Here is a 24,109-nt window from a genome sequence, read left to right as displayed (position 1 = left end):
TTTTGTGTGCAGACCTATGGAATTTAATTTGTAACTTTTGAAGGCCCTCACTCTGCAGGATAGTGGGTGAAAAGTGGAGAGATGGAAAGAAACAGAAGCCCCTGCCATCACAATTCACCATCTGCATTGGATTTGATGCAGCTAAGGAAGGGAAACCTAAACCATGCGATGGGGTATGTGTGTAGCCCAGCACAGACCAGCATGTGTTGTGAAACATGAGCCATTTAGTCTTAGAAGACAAAGCACATGCTGTTTTCCACCATGGCTGATCCAAACTGCATTCCCACCAGCAGTGTAGGAGGGTTCCCTTTTCTCCACAGCCTCTCCAGCATTTGTCATTTGTGGACTTTTGAATGATGGATGTTCTGACTGGTGTGAGGTGATACCTCACTGTGGTTTTGATTTGCATTTCTCTGATAATTAGTGATACTGAGCATTTTTCATGTGCCTATTGATCATTTGTATTTCTTCCTTGGAGAATTGCTTGTTTAGGTCTTCCAGCCATTTTTGAATTGGGTTGTTTGCTTTTTTTCTTATTAAGTTGTGTGAGCTGCTTATATATTCTGGAGATCAAGCCTTTAAAAGACTAGGAATAGACTTACCATATGACCCAATAATCCCGTTCCTGGGCATATATCCAGACCCTACTTCAAAAAGACACCTGCACCCTAATGTTCATAGCAGCACTAGTTACAATAGCCAAGATATGAAAACAGCCTAAATGTCCATCGACAGATGACTGGATAAAGAAGATGTGGTATATTTATACAATGGAATACTACTCAGCCATAAAAAATGACTGCATAACGCCATTTGCAGCAACATGGATGTTCCTGGAGAATGTCATTCTAAGTGAAGTGAGCCAGAAAGAGAAAGAAAAATACCATATGACATCACTCATACCATGATATGGGAATCTAAAAAAAAAGAAAGGAAGGAAGGAAGAAAGAAAAAGATAAATGAACATAAATGCAAAACAGAAACAGACTCATAGATGTAGAATATAAGCTTGTGGTTACTGAGGGGGAGGGGGATGGGAAGGGACAGACTGAGAGTTTGAAATTTTACTGACAGGCATATGTAGAATAGATAAACAAGATTATATTGTATAGCACAGGGAAGTGTATATAAGACCTTGTGGTAGCTCACAGTGAAAAAGAATGCGACAATGAACATATGTATGTTCATGTACAACTGAAAAACTGTGCTCTACACTGGAAATTGACACAACATTGTAAACTGACTATAACTTAAAAAAAAACCACATTCTTCTGCATTGATATCACTCATCTGATGTTGCAGCTGCTTGGTGACAGCTTTCTCATTATCAGCTATTTAAATTTCAGAAGTGATACTGTGCCTTTATTTCTTTAGAAACAAATTAAGTGCACCAACCTGATTTGGGGATTATTAGCATTCAGCAAATCACTCCTTAGAGCCATGCATCAAAATATTATTATTCCTGTAATTTTACATGTGTTAACCCTCCTCATTACTGTTCTGCTCATTTGCGTGCTGCATATATAGAACCCTAGGAGCAGTTTTCGGATTTTAAAGAAAATTGATCTGTGTAGTATGTGGCTAGCAGACTTGGGATCCTAACAGTTGTCACATCAGAGCACCAGGCTTCAATGTTCACAGCTGTCTACAGCTTAATTTGTTTGGTTATTACTCTTGTTATTTAAATCATCAAGTCTGGATTAATGTTTGCTAAGAGTTCTTAGTTCAGGGATTGCTTTTCTTTATAAAGTAGAAATGGAAATAATTTCCAGTAAATGTTGAATTTATGACACGAGAAACTGAGAAAGATAGCTATGCAAGAAATTTTTTTATAGCAGTATGCTAATTTAAGGCATTATTTGTATACATATTTTAAAGATCATAAATGGAAGTGAGTGTGTGTGAGTGTGTGCACGCGCGCGTGTGTGTGTGTGTATTTCAAGAGGAAAATGTTTCACATGATAACCTACGTAGGTAAATATCCAGGCAAAAGCAATGCAGTTTTTTTTCCCTCAAAGTTTCTAAATGTGACATAGCATAGAAAAAAAGTTAAGAGAGGAAGATCCCTTAATAATTAATTGCCTGAGGGGCATGCCTGTCTATCTACATGTTTAATATTTCTGTATGGTTGGTGACAGAGACAGGTTGTAATGAAGTGAACAGAAAAGTGAACATGGCCACTTCGATTTTATTTCTGTACTCTTGCTCTGGTTTTGGAGAATTAATCCTCCTGTTAGTTCTTTTACTATAAAATAGTGATTATGGTACTGAGAAGGACATTGCAAATTATTCAAAGCCAACTGCTTATAGAACTTACAAGTGGCTGTCTTTGAACTTTCTAGTAATTACTTATAGGAAATACCAGGGAAAGGTTATTAGTGATATCAATAAATGTTTACTCAGGGCCTTTAAGGCACCAGGCAGGAGCAGGGAGCCCAAGATCCTAGAGGTCTGCAGGTCAGCAGGGACAGCCTCGGCTCCCCCACCATGCTGTCTGCCACCCTTTTTCTAGAAAGATGGCGATTTTCCTAGCTCACGCCCAGAAGAGAGACTGAAGTGAAAAGTCATTCATTTGATAAGTATTAGATGGAACAATAAGGCCAGAGGATCGTGAAGGTGTGACCTCGCCCGATGGCTCTCTCCCTCTCCGTCTGTGTCCGTCAAGATAGCAGAGCCAGTCAGTGACAGTCAGTTCTCTAGCCCCAGATGGTGATTTTTATCTGTTGAGATTTAACGTGTGCCCAGTCATGACAGTGGAGCCTGGGAGACCACTGAACACCGCTGGGATGCACTTGCCCTTCCTGCTGCTTGGGGACAGGCGGTTCTGGGTCCGGCGCTACACAGGGCAGGCAGCTGAGATGTGTTGGGTCTGGCAAGTGGGCCCAGGAGAGGGGGCCACAGCCAGACTGCAGTTTCAGACGTGCTGCCGGGGAAGTCCTTACTTGGGGTCCGTCATGGAATACAGTGAGTTAAGTGCTTCTGTGTACTTCAGTAATACAGTGGAAATACATGAACTGGTAATCACCAAGTGGCTTGAAAATTCACTCTTGATAGGTGAGAATTGTATGTAAGATATAGATACAGTAGTTTTCATATTCACAGTTTGACATAAGCTGCCTGCCTTCTGGTTTGGCTTTTTTCTTCCTTGATTAAGGTACTGTGGGCTTCACAATCTTATTTTGAACAAAGCTCAAAACATTCTGTTTTGGAATGTGGCAAGCTACCCAAGTTCACCTCGGCTCAGCAGGCCGGGGCCTCCCAGCTGCCCTGCGGACGGGACCGCGTGTGCTGCGAGGCCTCACTCACACGTGCATCTCCAAGTTCTGGTCCCGTGAGTGGATGTGTGAGATTGCTGGGCTATTTAAAGCATCTTCTAACACTTGAAAATATGTGCTTTAAAAAGTTGATGGAATTGGGGAAAAATGATGTATTTTCCTGTTTTGTCTTGGCCTTTTCTGTTAGCATGTCCCTGGTGAGTAGTTCATTGGAAAGAACAGCACAGCAAAATAAATTCAGTTTCTTAATGAGATAGCACATCTGAGTTAGAAGCAAACAGATAACCTGAAGCCATGCAGTAAGTTTACACAGCCTTCCCTTGGCAGGGCCATCTTCCTGCATTGCTGAAAACACAATCCATCAATAATTCAGTGGAGTTACATTTGGTTATAAGAAGGCAGCCAGTTGGGTTTGAGACTTTCATTCCAATCCTTTGTAATAATTCACAGGATGGAGTAACCTATCATTACCGTGGCTCGTGTCACATGTCAGTAAAGGGCCAAGAGGGACGTATTTCTCGTCCGCGGTGAACGTTTTATTATTTCTCTGACACTTCCCTTGACTTGGATATGCTGCTGCTTTGTCTTAAATAACACTTGTATGTTGCTTGTGTACGTAAACAGTGTAATGGGACCAGGGTAAAAACCCACTAAAATAAATATGAAAATTCACTTGAGTTTTCTGAGCTAGAGACCTTTTAATTGTTTAAGAAAACGCCTGTGCCTGTTAGAGGTGAATGACCCTCCTTTCTGGTACTTGGGGCTGGGAGGCGTACGGTTCTGTATAGTAATCTGTAGGGTTCTGCAAGGTTTGCTAGACGTTACAGTAAATTAAAAGGGCTTTACTTATTAGTAACACGGTCGAAACCCTTTTTTGTTTCCCTAATACCACATACTTTAAGGAAATTGAAAATTAACGCTAAGTTCTAAGAAGAGCTTCAGCTGTTGTCGACACTTAAAATTTTTTCTCTAGTTTCCGAAGAGGTCACTGTGCTTCTTGGGGGGATAAATGCATTTTCGTGTGTTTATCATAAAGTGATAGAAAGAACACGGACGTTGAGCAAGTGATAAAGTGGCTTCAGTCCCGACACAACATTGTACTGTGTGCGTTTGTACGTTCCACTTAATCGTTCCAGGCCTCAACTTTCCAGGCTGTAAGATAGAGATAACCACACCAGTTCTGCAGGGTTGTTGTGAGAATCAAATGTGACAGCCTGTTTTCACCTAGTCCATTGCCTGATATATAGACTTTTTATTTTGAAGAAATGTTAGACTTAACAGAAGAATTGTAAAAATGGTACCAGGAGTTCCCTGTGGCACTCAGCCTCCCCAATAATAACTACACAGGTATCAAAATCAGCACATTAATGCTGGTGCAGTACCATTGATGGAGACTTGATCCAGATGTCACTGGTTTCTCACAGTTGTCCCTCTGCTGTTCGAGGTTCCACCCAGCGTTGCATCTGGGACAGTTTCTGTCTTTCCTTGTCTTTCATGACCTTAGTACTTTTGAAAGGAACTGGTCAGCTTTTCATAGATTGTCTCTCACTTTGGGTTTATTCACTGCTTTCTCAGGATTAGATGGAGGTTGTCTGTTTTTGGCAGGAACACCCTCCTGACCGCATCGTGTCAAGGGGTGTGTGATGCCCACGTAACTTACCACTGGTGGTGTCAGCCATGACCGCTGGGTTTAGGTGCTGTCTGTGGGGCCTCTCCCCTGCGGGGTTCCCCTTTTCCTCTCAGAGTGTCTTGGGGGAGGCATTTTAGACTGTGCACGTATCCTGTGCCCCCACTGATTTTAGCATCCCTGGTGGACTTTGCCTGCAACTATTATTTTATGATGCTCTGATGGTTATTTTCTTTTTCTCTGTCCTCCATTTATCAGTTTCAATTTTTCTTTAAGGAAAAGCTGCCCTTTCTTCCCCTGTTTACTTATTTATTCAGTAATTTGTAACACTGTGTGCCCATGGCTACTCGATGAATTATACATTTCATTCTGTGGGTTATAATTCAGTGCTGTTGCTGTTAGTTTTATTGCTCAAGTGGTCCAGCTCTGGCCATTGGGAGACCCCTCAGGCCGGTTCCCAGGCCCTCACCAGGACTGCATCCTCTTTCTGAGTACATCCTCTCTAGCACCACAGGATGCTCTGGGCACCTGTCGTGTTTTTCCCTGCCTTGGTCCTGGAATCACCCAGTTCCCCAAAAGGCCTTGTAAACTCCCTTGAAAAATAAATTAGCCATCTGTCACTCAAAATACATTATTCTAACCCTTGATGTGATATTTTGCGTATTTCTCTTTTGGTCTCCGAATGCAGTCTTAGGGAATTGAGTCTCGGCCAGTGGGAATGACTGCTTCCCAGCCTCTAGAAGAGAAACAGAACACCTGCCTGCAACAGGCACCTACTTTTTGTCCCCAAAATTGTCAGGGAACAGTCTGGCTAGTCACTGGAAATTAAAACTTGATCGTATACCCTTTGTTCTTTCAGGGCTCAATGCATTCTGTCATTCATTGCTACCTTTTAAAGTCTAGTGTGGTTTCCTTTCATTCATCTGTTTTGTAGCCACACTTAGATGACTAGAAAATGATGTACTGTCTACTAAGTGAAATATCTACTTCTGTTATTATGACTCTGGGAAAATCAAGTTCTCCTTTTAGCCGTTACTTTGTAAAGTTCTTTTGGAGCTAATTATGATGGAAGTGAGAGTGTACTAGAGATCTTGTCTGTTTTGTAGAGTCTGGCTCATTTTGGACATTGATAGGAAAATATATATTTTAATATGCTGTGAGTAACCACTAGGGGGGCTCCTGGGTAGCCAGTTACCCACTTGCTCTTTATTCTGGATTTCCTGAGGCGGAAGGATTGAAAGCAAAGGTGGAGAGAGGAAAGCCAGCAAGTGAGATCAAAAAGAAAACTGGAGTGGCCATGTTAATATTGTACAAAATGGAGTGCAAGAAAAAAGGAACTTAACAGGAAAAACAGTTAAATTTGTATATGTTGATAAACTACACCTTTTATCTACCAGGAATATATGACAATTCTGGACCTTTGTGTACTCAGAAAGATATCACATAACTATTATTAATATATATGTAAATGTTTAAGGGTTTATTATGAGAAATAATTAGCTAGTTCCTAACATTTGTAAGATTTGGAAGATATATTTTTCCAATAATCCTGGTAACTCTTCGAAACCTTAGATTTATTGCACATTATATACACACACACATACACACACTAGATTATGAGTAGATTTTTTTTTTGGCAGGGGCAAGTAATCAGGTTTATTTATTTTTTAGAGGAGGCACTGGGGATTGAACCCAGGCCCTCATGCATACTAAGCACGTGCTCTACCACTGAGCTATACCTTCCCCCCAAGTGAGTAGTATCTTGAGACATCTTTTTAATGATAAAGCTAGAGCTTTAAAATTCCATAACAGAAGTTCAGCTCTAGGAAATATGAATACTGTGGATGAAAATACTCAGATGAGGTAATCAAGAAAAGCAGAATATAAAAAAAATTGGCAAAAACCAAATGTAGGAAGTGAGTGAACAGGATGAAACAAATCTAGCAGAATTTGAATTAATGTACATTTATTGCTACTTCAAAAAGTTGGTAAGAATCAGCACTCTGCCTGGGGAGACGAAGGAGCCCTGCCCTGGGGGGTGCAGCCCCATATCAGCTCGCACCCTGCGTGCCGGCCCGGGTGGTATTTGAGGCCTTTTCTCTGTGCCCGGGGTGGAAAACCCAGTGCAGCCCCTGCTAGAAGGCCCGACGGCAGGCTGCCTCCTCTGCTTCTCAGGGTGTCAGGCCTGGCCTTTAGCTACAGTGAGATGGAGATAAATGGGCCGCCTTTGAAGGGCTACTAAGTTTAGTCTTTTGGGCTCTGAGTCCGTGATTCAGGAAGTGCTTTTGTTTCAGAGAAGGAAGGGTTGCCTGTGGTTCCTGCCTTTGAACTTGTGATCTGAACACATCTCCCATCACTGCTGTGGCAGCCGCGTGCATAGCAGTGAGCAGTGCAGACTTTCTGGAGCCAGTGTTCTGGGCAGGATGCTGAGATTCCATCCCGAGCCTGTCCCGTCTGAGTGCCGGGCACACCAGCTGAACAGAGGGCCAAGTGACCCACTGCACAGCTCCCCCCGCCTGGCCGGTGTCTTCTTGGGGTTGGCTCGTGGAGGCCTCTGTTTAAATCGTGTGAGGCTCACCCTGGCTCCAGCTCCAAAATTCTGACTGATCAGGAAGGTACACTTGCTCAAGCTCCTGACCAAGTTGCCAGGGAGGGGCGCCCCCTCTCCTCTTCCCTGGGCTTGCCCTCCAGTTCCCCAGCATGCCCCAGATAGGGTGTCAGAGGGGAGGCCTGTCAAGAGTGCCCGGTAATTTGAAAACAGATGAAACACTATTTAGTGTTTTTTCATTTCTGATGTTTAACTTCAAATTTACCATTGTTAGTGGTTCTAAAATTCTGGCAAATTAGGAAGTAAATGAATGCTCCTTGAGTGTCTTGATGGAGTTACCATTTCTTTGAGAGGAGACAGTTTTCCCCGCTATTCAAGACATCTTTTTTCACCTGGACTCAGTGTGACTGTCAGATGTCGCTGTGCAGTTGAGTGACAGTGGGGAAGCAGCCTGCAGGGGAATGTCTGCTGTGGATAACTGACATCTCCTGCATTTTTTTTTTTATTCCCTCCACTTATAATTTTGTAGTAGTTTCCTGAAAGTAGAAGATTAAGAATTTTAACTCTATCTCTTTTCCACCAAGTAATCCAAATAACTATTCACTTGCCCTCTTGAAACCTTAGTTTGCACGGTTATGACATAGGGGTACCTAACTTCCATACCTTACAAGTAGTGAAGAGACTAAGAAGAACCACTGTGTCACTGCTGGGGACCTGTGGAAAGGAAGCCTTTATTACTGAAATGTCATCAAGCATTGCTTTGGTTTCTATTGCTAATAACAGGGCACAGTTGTCCTAAATTGCCTGTTAGGAATTTAGAAATGATGTTCTTCATTTCATAGCTGCAGATAGAATGATGGAGACATCCCCGGGGCACAGAAGACCCTCAAGTCTTGTTTTCTGAGTCTGTTTAGGGGCAGTCCCTATAGCAGAGCATGAGGAAGATGAACCCAGTAGCACCGCACCTCCAGCATCCTCGGGGGACTCGGGCAGGGTTCTGACAGAGCCACCGCTAATCTTTCTTTTTTGCTTTCTTGGCTTCCCTGAAAGTGGTCTACTTGATCAACTACCTTATAAAACTACATGGGATCATTTCATTTCATACTATTTTCTGTGGATTTCTAGCATTTCACTGTTTTTCCATTTTCTAAGAAAGCAGTGACTCAGAATTTTCACTTGACCCCGCCTCAAGGAGGAATTCGAAGGAAGGACGCTCTGCCTGTCCTGGGGTCTAGAACTGAAAATGTTCTCCGTGGCTTCAGGGGAAGGGATCAGGCTGTGAAGATGGAGAATTCACGTCCTGCTTTCCCAGATGAAACCATAGGCGAGGAATGGAACCTCCAGGGAGACTGGCCAAAGACAGACTAAAACGAACAGAGGTTCACTGACTCTTTCATCACCCATACACCCGGGATGCCCAGGGATGAGTAAGCAAAGGGGTGGTTTCAGTTTGGGCTCAGATGCTAAATAAAGGAAAAGGAGTCTGGGGCTTCTGGGCCTGGGGAGGCAAGTGTGGGAAACTGACAAGGAAAAGCATAGTAAACCTGGGTTATTTAGGGAGGTTCATCAAGAAGATTAAAGCCCACTTTCTCCATTTCTTAAGAGTTGTTGAGAGTCCTCCTTTTTCAGGAGGGAGACACCTTGGAAAACTTGTTGGCTGTTTTTAGAGTTTTTCCTACAACAGTTTCTCAGTGGCCTTTAACTCAAAATAACCCATCTGCCCAGAAGGCTTACTTTGGTGCGGTGTGCCCTGGTCCCCCTAGACTCTTCTGGTGGGTGATCCACACTCTTTCAAGTGAACTCCCAGGAGTACTTAGAGATATACTTGAATAAAACGTGGAACTTACTTTTAAAATTTCACCTTTCAAACACGGCACAAACTAGTGTATGCAAGTTTTATACAAATACTTGTAGCAAATAATCATAATATATACTTATCATTTTACAGTTTACAAAGTGCTTTTGCACAAGAGTGAAGGACAGGGCTCATGATTACAGTATGAAAAAGGGAAAAAAGAGACCGAGGTAATTTGTAATTGTCTAACGTTCCTCCAGTCGGTGGCAGGGCTAGAACCAAAGCCTGAGTTCTCTCTCTAACACCTTTGCCGCCTCACCACCTGCTGAGTTCTCACCAATGAGAAGTGAACAAACTTACAGAGCAGAAGAAATATTTAGCACACCCTAGGAGGTAGTTTACTGAATTAAAGTAACAGCAACAGTACCTTCCAGCTGCGTTACAGACATCAGCTTGCTTAGCCGATTTAAGGCCCTCTAAGAGTTAGAGGGAGTAACTAGACTTCAGGTTTTTCTGATGAGGAAGTTGGAGGCAAAATGCAGATGTAATTTAAGGAATATTAAACAATGCGCTGGGGCTGACCCACTAGTTACTAGTGCTGGCTACAAACCATCGCCCACCATCTGCTCCTACAACCAGGAAGTCGCAGTGCCGGAGGGTCCCCTTTCTCCACACCCTCTCCAGTGTTTATTACTTGTAGACCTTTTGATGATGACCATTCTCGCTGGTGTGAGGTGATACCTCCTTGTAGTTCTGATTTGCACGTCTCTGCTAATCAGCGATGCTGAGCATATTTTCATGTGCTTGTTGGCCATCTGGATGGCTTCTTTGGGGAAATGTCTATTTAGGTCTTCTGGCCACTTTTGGATTGGGTTATTTGCCTTTTTGGTATTGGTAACTCTGAAGTATATTCGATTCAAAGCTTATTCGGTGCTTGATGCTGTGCCCAGTGCTTTGTGAAGATGAGCTCTTGGCTTACCCCCACACCAACCCCACGTGTTAGGCATCACTCCTTTGTACGTGCTGTATAAGGGAACTGTTATAGAGAGGTTGAGTCACCTGTCCAAAGTCACACAGCCAGCATGTGGTAGCGACAAGATTGAAACTCAGGTATCTGACTTAAAGCCCTTGTCTTAACTATTAGCCTTGGTCTCTAGGCTCCTTCAGTGTGTTATTTGCTTAGAATATGTGTGATATTTCAGTGACCTCACTGAGTTAAACTGTGGTTAAAGTTAAGAGTTAAAGTATTTGGAATCTATAGGTGACTGATGGCAAAATTCATTTTACAGATCATAGTTAGTTGAGTAGTTTAGAAAGTAAGCATTTAAAAATGGGCTACTATGTATTCAGTGCCTATACCATGCCTTCTGGTTGTCAGCATTGTTAAGTAAAACTTTAGGGAAGTCGCACAAGAAGGGACAGTCTAAAGCTGAAGGACAGTCAGCAAGAATGGGTGTCGGCAGAGGTCGTGGGGTGATTGCACAGCCTCTCCCCATCCAGGTCCCTTTACCTGTGTGGGCCTGCTGCTGAGCTGTGAGTTCCTGTGGGCATTTATGATGATGAAACTTCTTGGATTCCAGGCATTGAAGGAGGTCCCCTGGACTTGGCAGACCCTCCCTCTGGGTGTTTTTAAATGTGTAAGTTTGGGTTCTGAATCCGTGTTAGGAAACAGCTCACCAAAAAGGGATAGAAAATGTCTTTGTCAAAACCTGTCGTATCTTTACCCTGTTCTCTGTCCCTGTGTATGTGGCTGCTTGGCTGGTGTAGGTCAAGGAGAGTTTCCTTTTTGGAATTCAGTCTCTGAAGGGTACCTGGTGGTCACCATCCTCACACTGCCATGCAAGCTGAGCCTGGCTGATGACTGGTGGTGTTTGTTGTTTTGACAGTAGGACTGATGTTTGGTCTTGGGGCCCTTCGTGGCAGGAAAGACTTTCTTCTGAGGAAGACCAGGCACTGCTCTTGGCAGTTAGAGGCTTACAGCATGGTCTCTGAGTCCATGTACTCGTGGTTTCTGAGTAGATTAGGTATAAACACTTCTCAGCATGTGACAGGATGAGATCCCTAGGCCATGGGTGGGACTAGGATGGAAGGCAGGGGCATCAGAGGGACTCTGAATGAGACGGGGCAGGGGCACAGTGAAGCTGTGCTGCCGCATCATTTAACTTGAGTTCCAGGGAAACATGGCCCAGCAAAGAATTTGCTGGTGTCTTTGGCAGTAAAACAGATTGCAGTGCCACAGCTGAGCTGTCAGGACCAACTTGGGAGGGTGCCAGCTTGCACTCCTCCACCTTCAGACCATTTCCCATCCCCGGGTGGAGTGGGATGGAGGCTCCAAGATGGAAGAGTGTGTTTTCCATTTGGTTCTCGCCACCTCTTCCCATGTCAACACTTAGAGGTGTTCCTCTGAGTGGTGGATGGGGGCGCCTAAATGTTCTCTAAACGACATCACCCAGTCAAGTTACCTCTGCACAGTATTTCAAGACTTTGCCAGTCTGAAAACTAGAGAAGATAACCTGTATGATAAATATGTGAGTAGTCGGAGAGCTTGGTGAGGTCCAAAGTTTAGATATACATAGACACGGGTGGTAAATACATTGGAAAAGAAAGCAAGGAGGAAGATGCAAATTTTAGCTTTTCTTCCTTTAGCGAGAGTAGCTTTCCATGACCTTAACAGAATGACTGATCAGAAGGCTCTTTCAGTATTTTCTGATGAACACACAGAAACCTTGTATCTAATTCAATTCAATTCATACCTAAAAGTTTGCACAAAGAGATTGATTATGGTTACTGTAACAAACAGAAGCTGTTTATAAAAGCTGTTTGCTAAACTTTTAACATTCTTGTTTTCATCAATGAAATTTAATGATATTTGGAAATCTGGGTGGGGGAAGTTTTCTTTTGTTGAAATTCCATTTGTTTTCCTGCTTGTAGAGGTAGTTAAGAAACCATAAGCTACTGATTACTGAAAATTCCAGCAGTCTTTTTGTTTTTAGTAGAAATTCTGAAATGTATGTGGCAATAAATGCAAAGACATAGAATAGCCAAAATCATATTGAAAAAAAACACAGCAGGAGGACTTGACATTATCTGAATTTGAGACTTAATGCTAAAGATTTTATAACCAAGACAGTGAGGCATTGGCAAAATGGGAGACAGACCTAGAGAGCAGTGGTCTAACCCAGCATCCGAAAGTAGACCACTCGTGCATGGTCAAACTTAACAAGGGTGCCAAAGCGATTTATTTAATAAGGAAAGGAAAATACCTTCAATAAATGGTGTTGGAAAAAGTGTTACACAGTTCACGTTGGGTGAAGGGTACTGGAATATGCCATCCCAGAATATCCCTCTTTGTTGACTGAAAAAATAGTACACAACATGAGAATCGTGATTTAAGTTTTATCTGGGGTAAAATGAGGACTATAGCTCGGGAGACAGCCTCTCAGACAGCTCTGAGGAACTGCTCTGAAGAGGTGGGGACGTCAGTATTGATGTGATTTTGGTGATGGGGACACGTGCAGTCAAGCACACGTTTTGACTGAAGGCTGCAGCCAGTCAGGAGGAGCAGGTGTCTCCATGAATGATTTCTGTGCTTCTCTAGTTGGGAGAAGATGCGAGAATTGGGGCTCGTAAAATCTTCTCTTGAAAATACCTGACCATCTGAAGGCCTGTTCAGCCAGTTTTCCCAGAGCACAGAGCGCCTCACACCTGATCTCCACCCTGAACTCCTTTCGGGGTGTGTCAAAGGTCAGAGACTGCAGTGGCTTGTGACCTTATCCTTGTAGAGACAGATGGCGAGTGACATTATGTGCTTGGCAGGAAGAGGATTATTTTGAACTAAAGAAGACAGAGAACCAGCAGATGCAGGAAAAGCTCTCTACCTCCCCTAACTGCCTTAAAATACAGTGTAAATGCCCCATTTTATAAAGGAAATTAACATTTGTGATGATATCTCCATTTCAGGAAGAAGGCTACTCCAGGTGAGTCTTATCCCCCAAGACTCTCAGCCATGGGACAAGACAACCCTATTTACCGTGTATTTCCCCCTCACCTTCTCATAACTTGCCTCCCCAATTCGAGATTCCCAAGCCGCTTTTCCTTTAACTCAGCCTAAGACGGTCCATAAGCCTCCTTGAAACTTACCTCTTTGTTAGACTGCCAAGCGTGTCCTTAGGTACACGTGTAATTAAGCTGTTTTTTCCTTGTTAATCTCTTTTATTTTTCTGTGCATTTCACTCAGTGTAAGTTATAACCATGAATGTAAAAATCTTACCCAAATAACCCACAGATTTTTTGCATTTCTTATTCTGATCCTCTGTCCTGCTTTCCTTAAAGTATCAGACAGCTTAGACCCACCAGACTGGGCCTTTCCGTAAGTGTGAGTTCCTTCTTTTCCCCTCACCCTGCCTAGTTTAAATTCTGCCGTCATCTTGCTTTACGGACATGGAGTCAGGAATCCCAGGTAGGAGGCAGTCACAGTAGCTCATTTGCTCCTCAGGCGTTTGCTGACTACTTGCTCTGTACGGTGAATGTGCAGAGGAAGGGCTTGCTTGCATTGAGAGGCTGTGCAGGAATGGAACAGGTTGGACGGGGGAACTCAGGGAAGACCCAGATAAGGGATGGACAAAATGATTTACATCCAGTGTAATCTTTGGAATCAAACCAGGAAATGGGCAAATCGATTATTCTTCTCAGGAAAGGATTATCCTCATCTTTAAACACATAAACTTAAATTTTAGCTCTCTTCATCTGAGAAATTTGTTCCTTTCAAGTTTTGCACCTTTAAAAAAGTTATTTGTGTAAAGGACCCAAGTGTCGTACATGATATAAATATACACCTGCCCACAAATGCTGAGTATATTTTAGAAAATATCCCTTTGTACCTTTGATCCCAGCTGGTGGGACCATGCTGGCTCACCTTGCCTTTTCTTCTTTTCCCTCCCATCAGTTTGATAAAGGCTACTCTTACAACATCCGTCACAGCTTCGGGAAGGAAGGCAAGAGGACAGACTGTACACCTTACAGCTGCATGAAGATTATCCTGACCAACCCCCCAGGCCAGGGGGACTACCACGGTAAGCATCTCAGCTGGGAGTGTCGTGAGGTCTAGAAACCAGAGCTCTGTGGGAACCGCTGCAATGGTGGAATGGTCTTTGCGTTCCCGACAGGAGTGGGTTAGTAGATTGTGTCCATCATCAGGGTCAAGCCAGAGCCCCATTAGCTTCTAGCAACTTGTCTTGTTACTAAGCTGGGTCAGGCGAGAGGAAGTGGTTCGGCTGGGCTGCACTTGGCTGGACCCGTCTCTTAGTCCTCTGCTCCCCCTTCACCACTGTTCTCTTCCACTGTTCTGCAGGTGTCTTAGAAGGCTGATGTGAGTTCTTCAAAGCTTTTGATGATTGAGTGCCTCGAATTTTAGGCTAGTAGATTCCTCAATTTTCAAAAACTATGGAGGAAAAGTTTTTTGTTCTCATTACTGTTTTCTGACTAACAGACAAAGATGAAGTGACAGATTTAACAAGTCATGGTGTCAAACATCTACCAATTTACCTAAGTCGTAGGTTAAAAAATCTATTTTCTGTAGATTTCTAAGTTTAAAAGCTTTTTTCTAAGATAGTTCTCTGAGCATACCTTGAAAAGCTCCCCATCTGTCTGGTACACCAGAGAATGGCTTAATAGTCAACATCAGTAAATTTTCAATATTACCAAAGCTCACTGTCAAGTATATCAGTGTTTTTTTGTTTGTTTGTTTTAGCATTAGCATCTTGAAACTCTTTTTCAAATGATCACACACTTTCAGGCTCCTAACGATCAGATAATCCCAAGTGAAATTTTATGCTTTGTGTGTCCAGGGCATTCGTGCTTAATACAGAAGGGTGCCCAGGGCTGGAGCACACGGTGCATGGTTCTCACCACTCCTTTAGACATGCAGACTCCTAGGCTCCACTCTCAGGTGGATAAAATCAGGTGGACTTGCAAGTTCCCTGGATGATTTTTATGGCTTCTAAATTTTGTAAACAACTGACAGATACTTGTGTTGAGAAAGCCTGTCGCCACTTAATCTAGTTGATTTTTATTAGCTTAAAGGCAGGATTTTGCATTTTAATTCTTGGTGTATCTTATTTATTCCAGTCTATTCTGTTTGTTTTATTTTGTTTTCAATTTAAACTCCATCCATTAGAAAATAACACACAGCTGCCTCCTGAACAGCACAGCTTTGAACTGTGTAAGTCTGTCTTACACATGGGTGTTTTCCCCAGGGAATACGTGCAGGCCTGAGAGATCCCAGGCTGGCGGAACCTGAGGATGCGGGATTAGGATATGAGGCCCATGCCCGAGGTTCCCCATCCTCAGGTTTGGCGTCTCCTGCAGGTCCTGACCCAGCCCCTGCAGACGCCGAGGGCAGCGGTACTTAGCAAACACGCAGTGAGCTCCTGCTATTTATCGGACACGCGGATCTATCCTTTTTTAAAATGAATAAGCTTTACCTTTTTGAGCAGTGTTAGGTCCGCAGCAGTGCTGAGCCCGAGCCTAGAGCCCCCACGCACCCCCTGCCCCAGACTTGCACAGCCTTCCCCAGCCTTCCCCACTGTAGGCGCCACCTGCAGCGGTGCCCTCTCCACATCGCAGGGAGGGACGCGCCGCTGGCCGCGGTCGGGTCGTGGACTCCAGTTCTGCCCTTGATTGGTGGTGCTCGTGAGTTCACCTGTATCGTTGCTGGTCCTCGGCCTGCTGGGTCCCCAGCTCTGAGGAGGCTGTGGAAGCCCCAGCAGAGAGTTCAGCAAGGCTCCTTGACTTTCTGCCAGGTTTGCCGCGTGTGCTTTGGTGCTCTGCTGCCTTGTGCAGATGCAGCACTGGTGGTGATCCTCTTGGGGTATTCACCCTTGTGTCACTGTGTGATGCCCCCTTTTTATCTTGGATAAACTTCCTTGTTCTGAAGTCGGCTCTGTCTGAAACTAATGTAGCTGCTCCCACTTCTTTGATTTGTGTTTCTCTGTATCTTTAATTTCAATCCATATGTCTCTGTATTTTAAGTGGCTCTCTCATATACAACATAGAGCTGGGTCTGGTCCTTCGATCCACTCTGACAATCTTTATTTTTAATAGGTGTTTTTAACTGGTGACCACTGACATTTCAAGTAGTCATGGATATAGTTGGGTTAACATCTAACATATTTGTGGCTGTTTTCTATTTGTTGACCATATTCTTCTATCTTTTGTCTTCCACACTTTTTCTGTCTTGTGGTTTTTAATTGAGCATTTTTTGATTCCATTTTTTCTCCTTTCATAGCATATCCATTATGATTCTTTTTGTCACTTTTTAAAAATTGGTTTTACTTTTAAAGAGACTAATCCCAAGTCTTTTTTCAAATTGCCGCATTAGGTACTGTGAGTAACTTAAAATAGCGAATATTTCTAATTCCATTTTATCATTCTGTCATTCATTTCAGTTACATATGAGAATACGTAAACACACAGATGTGTATGTAAACATACATAATAGAATACATTGTTCCCATTATTTTGAACAAACTTATTTGTTAGATCAATTAGGAATGAGAAAAATAAAAGTTTTTATATTACTTTTCCTTATCATTCTCTGACATTGAGATTTTCTTTAGGTAAATCTGAGGTTCTGGTTCATATCATTTTACTTCTCTTTGAAGAACTTTTATCATGTACTGCCCTGCAGGTCTGGCAACAGATTACCTCAGTTTTTGTTTGTCTGAGAAAGTCCTGATTTCTGGTTTTTTGAAGGAGAATTTTGCAGGGTATGGATTTCTAGGTTTGTGCGATTTTTTTTTTCAGCCCACTGTCTTCTTACTTGCATAATTTCTGAGGATAAGTTAGATGTAATTGTTTTCTTTGCTCCTCCATAGGTAAGATGTCTTCCTCTCTGGCTTCTTTCAAGACTTCTTTACTTTTGATCTTCTGACGTGTGCATATGTATGCCTAGCTGTCCTGCTGAGTGTTCTGTGCACTTCCTGGATCTGCAGTTTGGTGTCTGACATTAATTAGGGGGAGAGTCTTTGTCATTACTGCCTCTCCTCCTTTTTCTCTCTCCTCCTTCTCATATTCCTGTTCTCATATCTAACACCATAGTTGTGCATAGTTCTTGAATATTCTGTTCTTGTTTTTCTTCAGTGGTTTTTCTTTCTGTTTTCTTGATTTTGGAAGTTTCTGCTGACATATCTTCAAGCTCAGGGTTTCTTTCCTCAGCTGTGCCTGTAATAAGCCCATCAAAGGCATCCTCCATTTCTGTTACAGAGTGTGATGCCTGGCATCTCTTTTTGATTCTTTCTTAGAATTCCCAATCCTCTTACATCACCCATCTGTTCTTGCATGTTGTCTGCTTTTTCCAGGAGAGCCCTCAGCATGTTGATCATAGTAAATTTAAATTCTGTCTGAAAGTTCCAACAGCCCTGCCATGTCTGGCTCTAGTTCAGATACTCATTCAGTCTCTTCACACTGTATTTTTTTCCTTTTCATATGCTTTGTAATTTTTTTTTTAAAGGAAGACGTGATATCCAGGGTGTGAAGAACACCAGGAAACAGGCCCTCAGGAGTGCGATGGGAAGTGGGGGGTGTGTTCGCTAGTCCTGTGATAGGTCTTGGTTTTCCAGTGAGTCTGTAGCTGTGGGCTGTGACCTCAACAGTGATTCTCAGTCTCCCCTGTTGGGTGGGACAGGATGGCTGGAAGAGGCCGTGGCTGGGTGTTTCCCTTCCCCAGGTGGGTTAGGCTCTGGTAAAAGCCCAGCAGTTTAGATGGTGGTAAAATAATTTCTCCTTTGGGCAGCCTGGCTGAGAACAGACGGCTGTAGGGTATTCAAAAATGGTAACTTTTTGTATCCCCAGGCCAGAAGCAAGAGGGGCTTTCTGTGTCACTAACTGTGAGCGCCTGGTAGAGCTCCTGGAGGTTAAGCTTACAAAGTCTGGGGCCCCTGCTATTACTGGGCCTCCCTGGAGTTTTTAGCTCACAGGCATGACCATGATGAGACTAGAAATTTATCAATTACAGGTTAGGTTTTTCCTGCCCCAGCACTGATCCCATGGAGATTGCTGCCCCGGGATGTCTTGATTCTCTGTATCTGCTTCTCTCTCAGATTTGGGGGGGAGTAGTAGTTTGCCCTGTGACCCCATTTCTCTGACAGAGTCTGAGAAAAGTTGTTGATTCTTCAGCCTGTTGAGCTATTTACTTGTCAGGATGGAACGACAGCCTCTAAGCTCTTTATGTGCCAGACTGGAAACCAGAAGCCTCTATCCTTTTGGGTTCATGTAATTTGCAAAACCTACATAATCCCAGAGGTTGACGTTGTTTCATTAACCTGCAATACCTGGAGTAACCAGTCCTGAGTCCGTGTGGGTTTATCTGTGTTCCAGGCTGTGGTCATCCTTCTCTTCCACAAGCATGTGCTGGGAGGGTCTGTTACATGCTTGGTGGAATCAGTGTTAGCTCTGTCTGTGTTCACTTCACTTTCAGTTACCTTGTGAGTTCAACCCTTCCCAGGTTCAAAGATCATGCTCTTTGATGTAGAGGACAGAAACCAAGTAGGAGTTGTTTTCCCCTTGTTGTGAGCACAGCTTTGAAAGATTTTTTGTCATCTTTGGTTTGTTGGTCAGTCTTCAGTTTCTTCTTGGCTTTGCCCTTTCTGACCATTTTCACCCATGTATAGCCATTAGTTCAGATGTAATTTGGCCAATTCAATTAGTCTGTCTCTTTTCTGGTGTCCTTTAATCATTCTGGGCTTCACCAAGCCTCATTTCTCTCTCATTGGAATCCTTTGCGATTCCCTTGTCAGGCTTTTTTTAGCATCAAAATGTTAGCTAGCACATGTTCAGGGCTTAATGTGTGCCAGGAGCGGATAAGAGCTTCTCTTCCATTCACGGGGCTGTGTGAGTGATTATCCTACATTTCCCGGGTGAGGCTAAGTCAACAGCCAGGCACAGGCTCTGCCCCAGGTCTCCCCATACTCAGTGGGGAGCTGGGTCCAGGCTGAGGTGGTACAGTTCCCGGCTCCCAGCTACGCACTACACGGCTTCTTGCCACGCTTCCTCGCACTGAAAAGTAGTACAGTTTTCATCTTAATAAACTGTGCTCTGTGACTTTTGTAATTTGTAGGAATCCAGTGTTATCATGGGTGGTTTTATTCATTGTCAAGACTTTCAGTAAGATGTTTATTTAGCAACAAGGCTCTTTTCTATTATTTTTTCTGCAAACAATTTTCCATTTTTTTTAAATTGAAGTATGGTCAATCACAATGTGTCAATTTCTGGTGTGCAGCACAATGTCCCAGTCTTGCATATAGATACATATATTCATTTTCATATTTTTTCCATTAAAGGTTATTACAAGATATTGAGCATAGTTCCCTGTGCTGTACAAAAGAAACTTTTTTTAAAAATCTATTTTTATATATAGTGGCTAACATTTGTAAACTGACTATAACTCAATAAAAAAAGTGTTAAAAAAAGAGAAAAAGAATTTGGAGTACTCTGAACTCTGTTTTTCATTTTCCAGTAATTTCTATTGTCCATTCACAGCAAAACAGACAAATCACATGTCTATGTGAATCATCATCAAGTCAGTTTAGTAAAAGTCTAACTATGTATAAAATGAAAAACTACAAGGATATATTGTATGGAAAAGGGTATATAACCAGTATTTTATAATAACTCTAAATGGAATATAACCTTTAAAAATTGTAAGTCACTATGTTGTACACCTGAAACTTATACAATATTGTAAATCAACTCTACCTCAATAAAAAAATTAGTAAAATTAAAAAAAGTTTATAAATATCAAACTCCCAAATTTATCCCCTCCCACCTCCTTTCCCCGGTAACCATAAGATTGTGTACTATGTCTGTGAGTCTGTTTCTGTTTTGTAGATGAGTTCATAGTGTCTTTTTTTTTTAAGATTCTACATGTGAATGATACCATATTGATTTTCCATTGATATATACTGCACAATTGTTTCTAATTAACTTACAGGGTCATCATTTTATGACTAAAAAAATGATCTAACTTCCTGTATTAAATTTTAAAATAAGTATTTTTGACTTATTGCAGTTTCTTATTAAAATACCTAGAATTTTCTAGATTTTGGCCTAATATAGTTTTTACATTTCAATTCTTCTGTGTTCTTGTTTATGCAAATATTTTTAGTAGTCCATCTTTCCTTCTCTCATGAAATAATACAGAGATGACATGCACAGGCTATGAGTTGTTTTTCTATGAAAGTGTTTCCTGTTTGTTCATCTCATTCCCATCCGTGATTCCTCTAAATTTACATGGATTCTGCTCTGTGGGAAATAGGCATAAAGTTAACATCTGCAAGTGAAGTGATGTGAGATTTTTATATTTTTTAGAGTTTGCACTTTTTTCTTTTTGTTTACTTCCTTCTCCCGTATGCCTTTCTGTGGTTTTGTTTTTTTAAGCTAGAAAACAATGTGAGATTATATAAATAAAGTTTTCAGAGAACCCGTTCCGTAGCCACTCCGTGATTATCTCTGCTTGGTAGCAAGTAGCGTGATTAAAACTGGTTCCTCCTCGCGGTCAAGGGCACCTCAGCCTGAGAACGTGCTGGCCCTTTATGGAGCTCTTGAACCTGTGTTCCCCGACAGCCGTGCAGCCAAGTCGTCATTTAGGTAAAACAAGAGAGGAAAGCGGTTGCACCCACGGGCAACTGACTTTTTTTTTTTTATTAATAAGCTGTTAGACGGTGCAGAGGAGCAGAGGCAGCCTCTCGGGGGTGGTACCGCGCCAAGTCCTGTGAAGTAACCTCGTGTGCGCCTTGTTTTCCGTCGTCAGGGTGCCCGTTCCGTCACAGCGACCCGGAGCTGCTGAGGCAGAAGCTGGAGTCGTACAGAGTCTCTCCTGCGGGGATGGACCAGGTAGGCCAGCCCGCCCTGCCCGCGGGCCCCCGGTGGCCGCGGCCGCCCTCCGTTCCGCTTGCTGGTCTCTGCGCGGCACCGGCCGCTCCTTGTCGGGCCTCACGCCAGGCAGCCTATCTTCCCGGTGAATTAAGCTAACGCTTTGGCTTTTAGAAAATTCTACTTCTGCTTGCTAGGCTGCATTTTTATTTTTCTTAGTAATAAGGGAAGCAGAAAACCTTTAAAAAATTTTTTCTCTCTCTCTCAATTTGTTTTATTATCTCAATTGAGGACATTTAACAAATTTTTGGAGGACTGCATTGAACCTTATCAGTGAAGCTGAAAGGTAATGACATCGTGTTTCCTTTTGGAAAGTCGCTTTCTGTGCCACGTGCGGGTTAATAAGGGAGGCAGCGCCGCGTGTGTCGCTCAGGGTTCCAGCATCGCCCATGGCTCTGTCAGATCTGCACTCTGACGCTAGTTCATTCGGTCCAGCAGTTTGTCAGGATGCTTTGTCTTGTAAACAACTTGGATAGAAAAAGAAATACTCAAATGTAAAACCACATATTTAAGAGCCTATCTTTTTATAAATAAAAAGCTCATGACCTCGCAAAGATGCCATCTCCAGTGTGCTCTGCGAATTGGCTTGGATGTTGAAGGGGTTTAAGAGGAACTTTTACTTCCTTAGCTTAAGAATATCTGTTTTAGAGCCAGAACAGCTAAGTCGGTATGTTTCCTTATTTTTTTCTTGAAGAAAATAATTACTCTAGGAAACTCTGCTGCTTCTACTGTATCCAGAGTTTAGATTGCGTTTAGTTAACTCAGTTCAAATCTTATGGTTGTTCGGTCCTCTGGGTAAGGCAGTGTCAAGATGCTGTTTGCAGAGGCAGAGAAGGATCAGGCATATACCCAACTCCTACAGAACCGGAGTCTGGAGGGAAACATGCCAAGGAAGTGTCATGAGAGAGGACATACAGGATGTGCTGGTTCTTCAGAAAGTGGGGGTGGTAGTCAAATGGGAAGGCCAAAGAGCACTTTCTGGAAGAGACGCTTTTTGAATTAGTGTGAATCAAGGGTGGAAAGGTTATTAGGAAGAGAGAAAGCATGAATAAAAGGCTGCAAGTGCATAGGATTATTAGATTTCAAGTTTAAAATATTGGTGGCACTAGTGCATAAACATGAGTAGGCGGCTTAAAAGAAGTTGTTGGTTTGAGAGATTGGGTTTAGAGCTGGGACATTTAAATGGCACACAGAATGAGGATTTGTAGTGCACTAGTGACGTTACAACTGGAAATTTAATATTCTTTCAGTTTAGGATTGTAGATTTGTTAGTTTAGAAGGAACGGGAGAGGGTGCAGCTCAGTGGTAGAGCATGTGCTTAGCGTGCATGAGGTCCTGTGTTCAATCCCCATTACCTCCTCCAAGAATAAATAAATAAATAAATAAATAAATAAATAAATAAATAAATAAATAAATAAACCTAATCACTTCCCCTACCAAAAAAAAAAAAAAAAGGGAACATTAGAAAGCTCTTCACTTTTATGGAGTTGTAGGGTGTTACCTGCCCACGGGTGCACAGCTATTAAGTCAGTGGAACCAGAGACTAAAGCCAGGCCTTCTGGCTGGATTTTTCTCTCAAGTCCAGTCTCTGTTAGTGCTATCTTGAGTTTTCTGTGGGAGAAGGGGGAGCACCTACCAGGGAGGCAGTGCAGGGAGTCAAAGCCACAACTCAAAACGGAGTCTTGGCTCATCCTCCCCTTTTTCAGGCAGTGGAAGGAAGTGGAATCCATGCAGACTGGACAGGAGAGGGAGGAGGTCCATTAGGAAATTGAAGTGTTAGCAAAACTGAAGAGAGAATTTTGAGAAGAGGGTGTGGTCCACAGGGTCCCCGTTGCAGAGAGGCTGGAGATCAAGACTGAGAAGAGGTGGTGAGTGGGCTGTGGGGTTTCGCCCCTTCCACCTGGTGAGAGGAGTCAGCATATTGCTGGCAGCCAGAGCACGGTCACCATCACTTACCAGGCGAACGAAGAAAAGACAGTGGATTGGGTTTGCAGACACCGAGCATGTTTCAAAAACCGTGCTGGTGAAGGGGTGGCAGCGATACTAGCTTAAGCCCGTGGAGTGGTTTATTTGTGTGTTTTAGGCTAGAGGAGGCCTCGGCCCGTTTGTAGGAAGAGAAGAGAAGAACCCATCATTGAGGGTGGGCTTCATAAAGATATAAAAAAAGATAATCCATCTCTAACCAAGCAGAATTAAGATCTCTTTCCATTACAACACAACTGTAGAGATAAGTGAACACCCATCTCATATAGATAAGAAATTTTAAAAATCAAATGGTAGTGACATTTGTACATTCTTAGCTTTTGAGTCCATTGCATTTCTCCACTTACTACGCTCAGTCCACAAGTAGATCCCTCACTTAGCGGGAGCTGGATGGTAATTCCCACATCATCCTTTGGCCTTGCATTGTAACATTTCATCCAAGATGGACACAGATGTATAGTGCATGTGGGGAAGCTGGAAGGAATGTTTTGCTTTCATTTAATGTCTTTATTGAGTGGATCTCAGTAGAGTGAAGCAGCTGGGGGACTATGTTCTAAAGGGCAGAAAGTTGATGAATGAAAAGTCCATGTAAAACAGTTTGATAAATGCTTGATTGCAGGTTGGCATAAGTGCAAAGTAGATCTTAAAAACTCCATGCGCATGTTAAATGTTGAAAGAAAGTCAAGAAAAATATCATTTAAATGCATGTAAGGTAAAACTCAGTGGAGCTACTTTTATTTCAGAGAAAAACCACTTCAAAAAGGTACTTTCAACATTAAGAAATCCTTAGATCTTAATAAGCAGAATTTTGATGGTCAAAAGAGTGATCATTGTGACTTAACTGGCATTACCTACTTTTTTAAAAAAATACATATTTATGGGATCACATTTCATCATTCTTTTTTGAATGAGCTTGGTTTCCAGCTTAGGAAGACTGGAACTGAACAACAGAA

At 42.7% G+C, this 24,109-nt stretch overlaps 1 protein-coding gene and 1 non-coding gene across 2 annotated transcripts in view; one reads left to right on the top strand and one right to left on the bottom strand.

Annotated features, from left to right (window-relative positions):
• The window catches only part of LOC140690526 (DNA primase large subunit-like), a 71,126-nt gene that overhangs the window by 23,455 nt on the left and 23,562 nt on the right, over window positions 1-24,109 (top strand). The window contains exons 2-3 of the mRNA XM_072952392.1: window positions 14,191-14,317; window positions 21,052-21,134. Of these exons, the coding sequence (XP_072808493.1) occupies window positions 14,191-14,317; window positions 21,052-21,134 (210 nt within the window). The remainder of the gene's footprint in view (window positions 1-14,190; window positions 14,318-21,051; window positions 21,135-24,109) is intronic.
• On the bottom strand, window positions 6,574-6,646 carry TRNAT-AGU (transfer RNA threonine (anticodon AGU)). Its single transcript has one exon. It is a non-coding gene; the product is annotated as a tRNA-Thr (tRNA).

The sequence above is a fragment of the Vicugna pacos genome, chromosome 30, assembly GCF_048564905.1.
Source record: "Vicugna pacos chromosome 30, VicPac4, whole genome shotgun sequence".
Taxonomy (NCBI): Eukaryota; Metazoa; Chordata; class Mammalia; order Artiodactyla; family Camelidae; genus Vicugna; species Vicugna pacos.
This window is presented reverse-complemented; position numbering and strand designations above follow the sequence as displayed.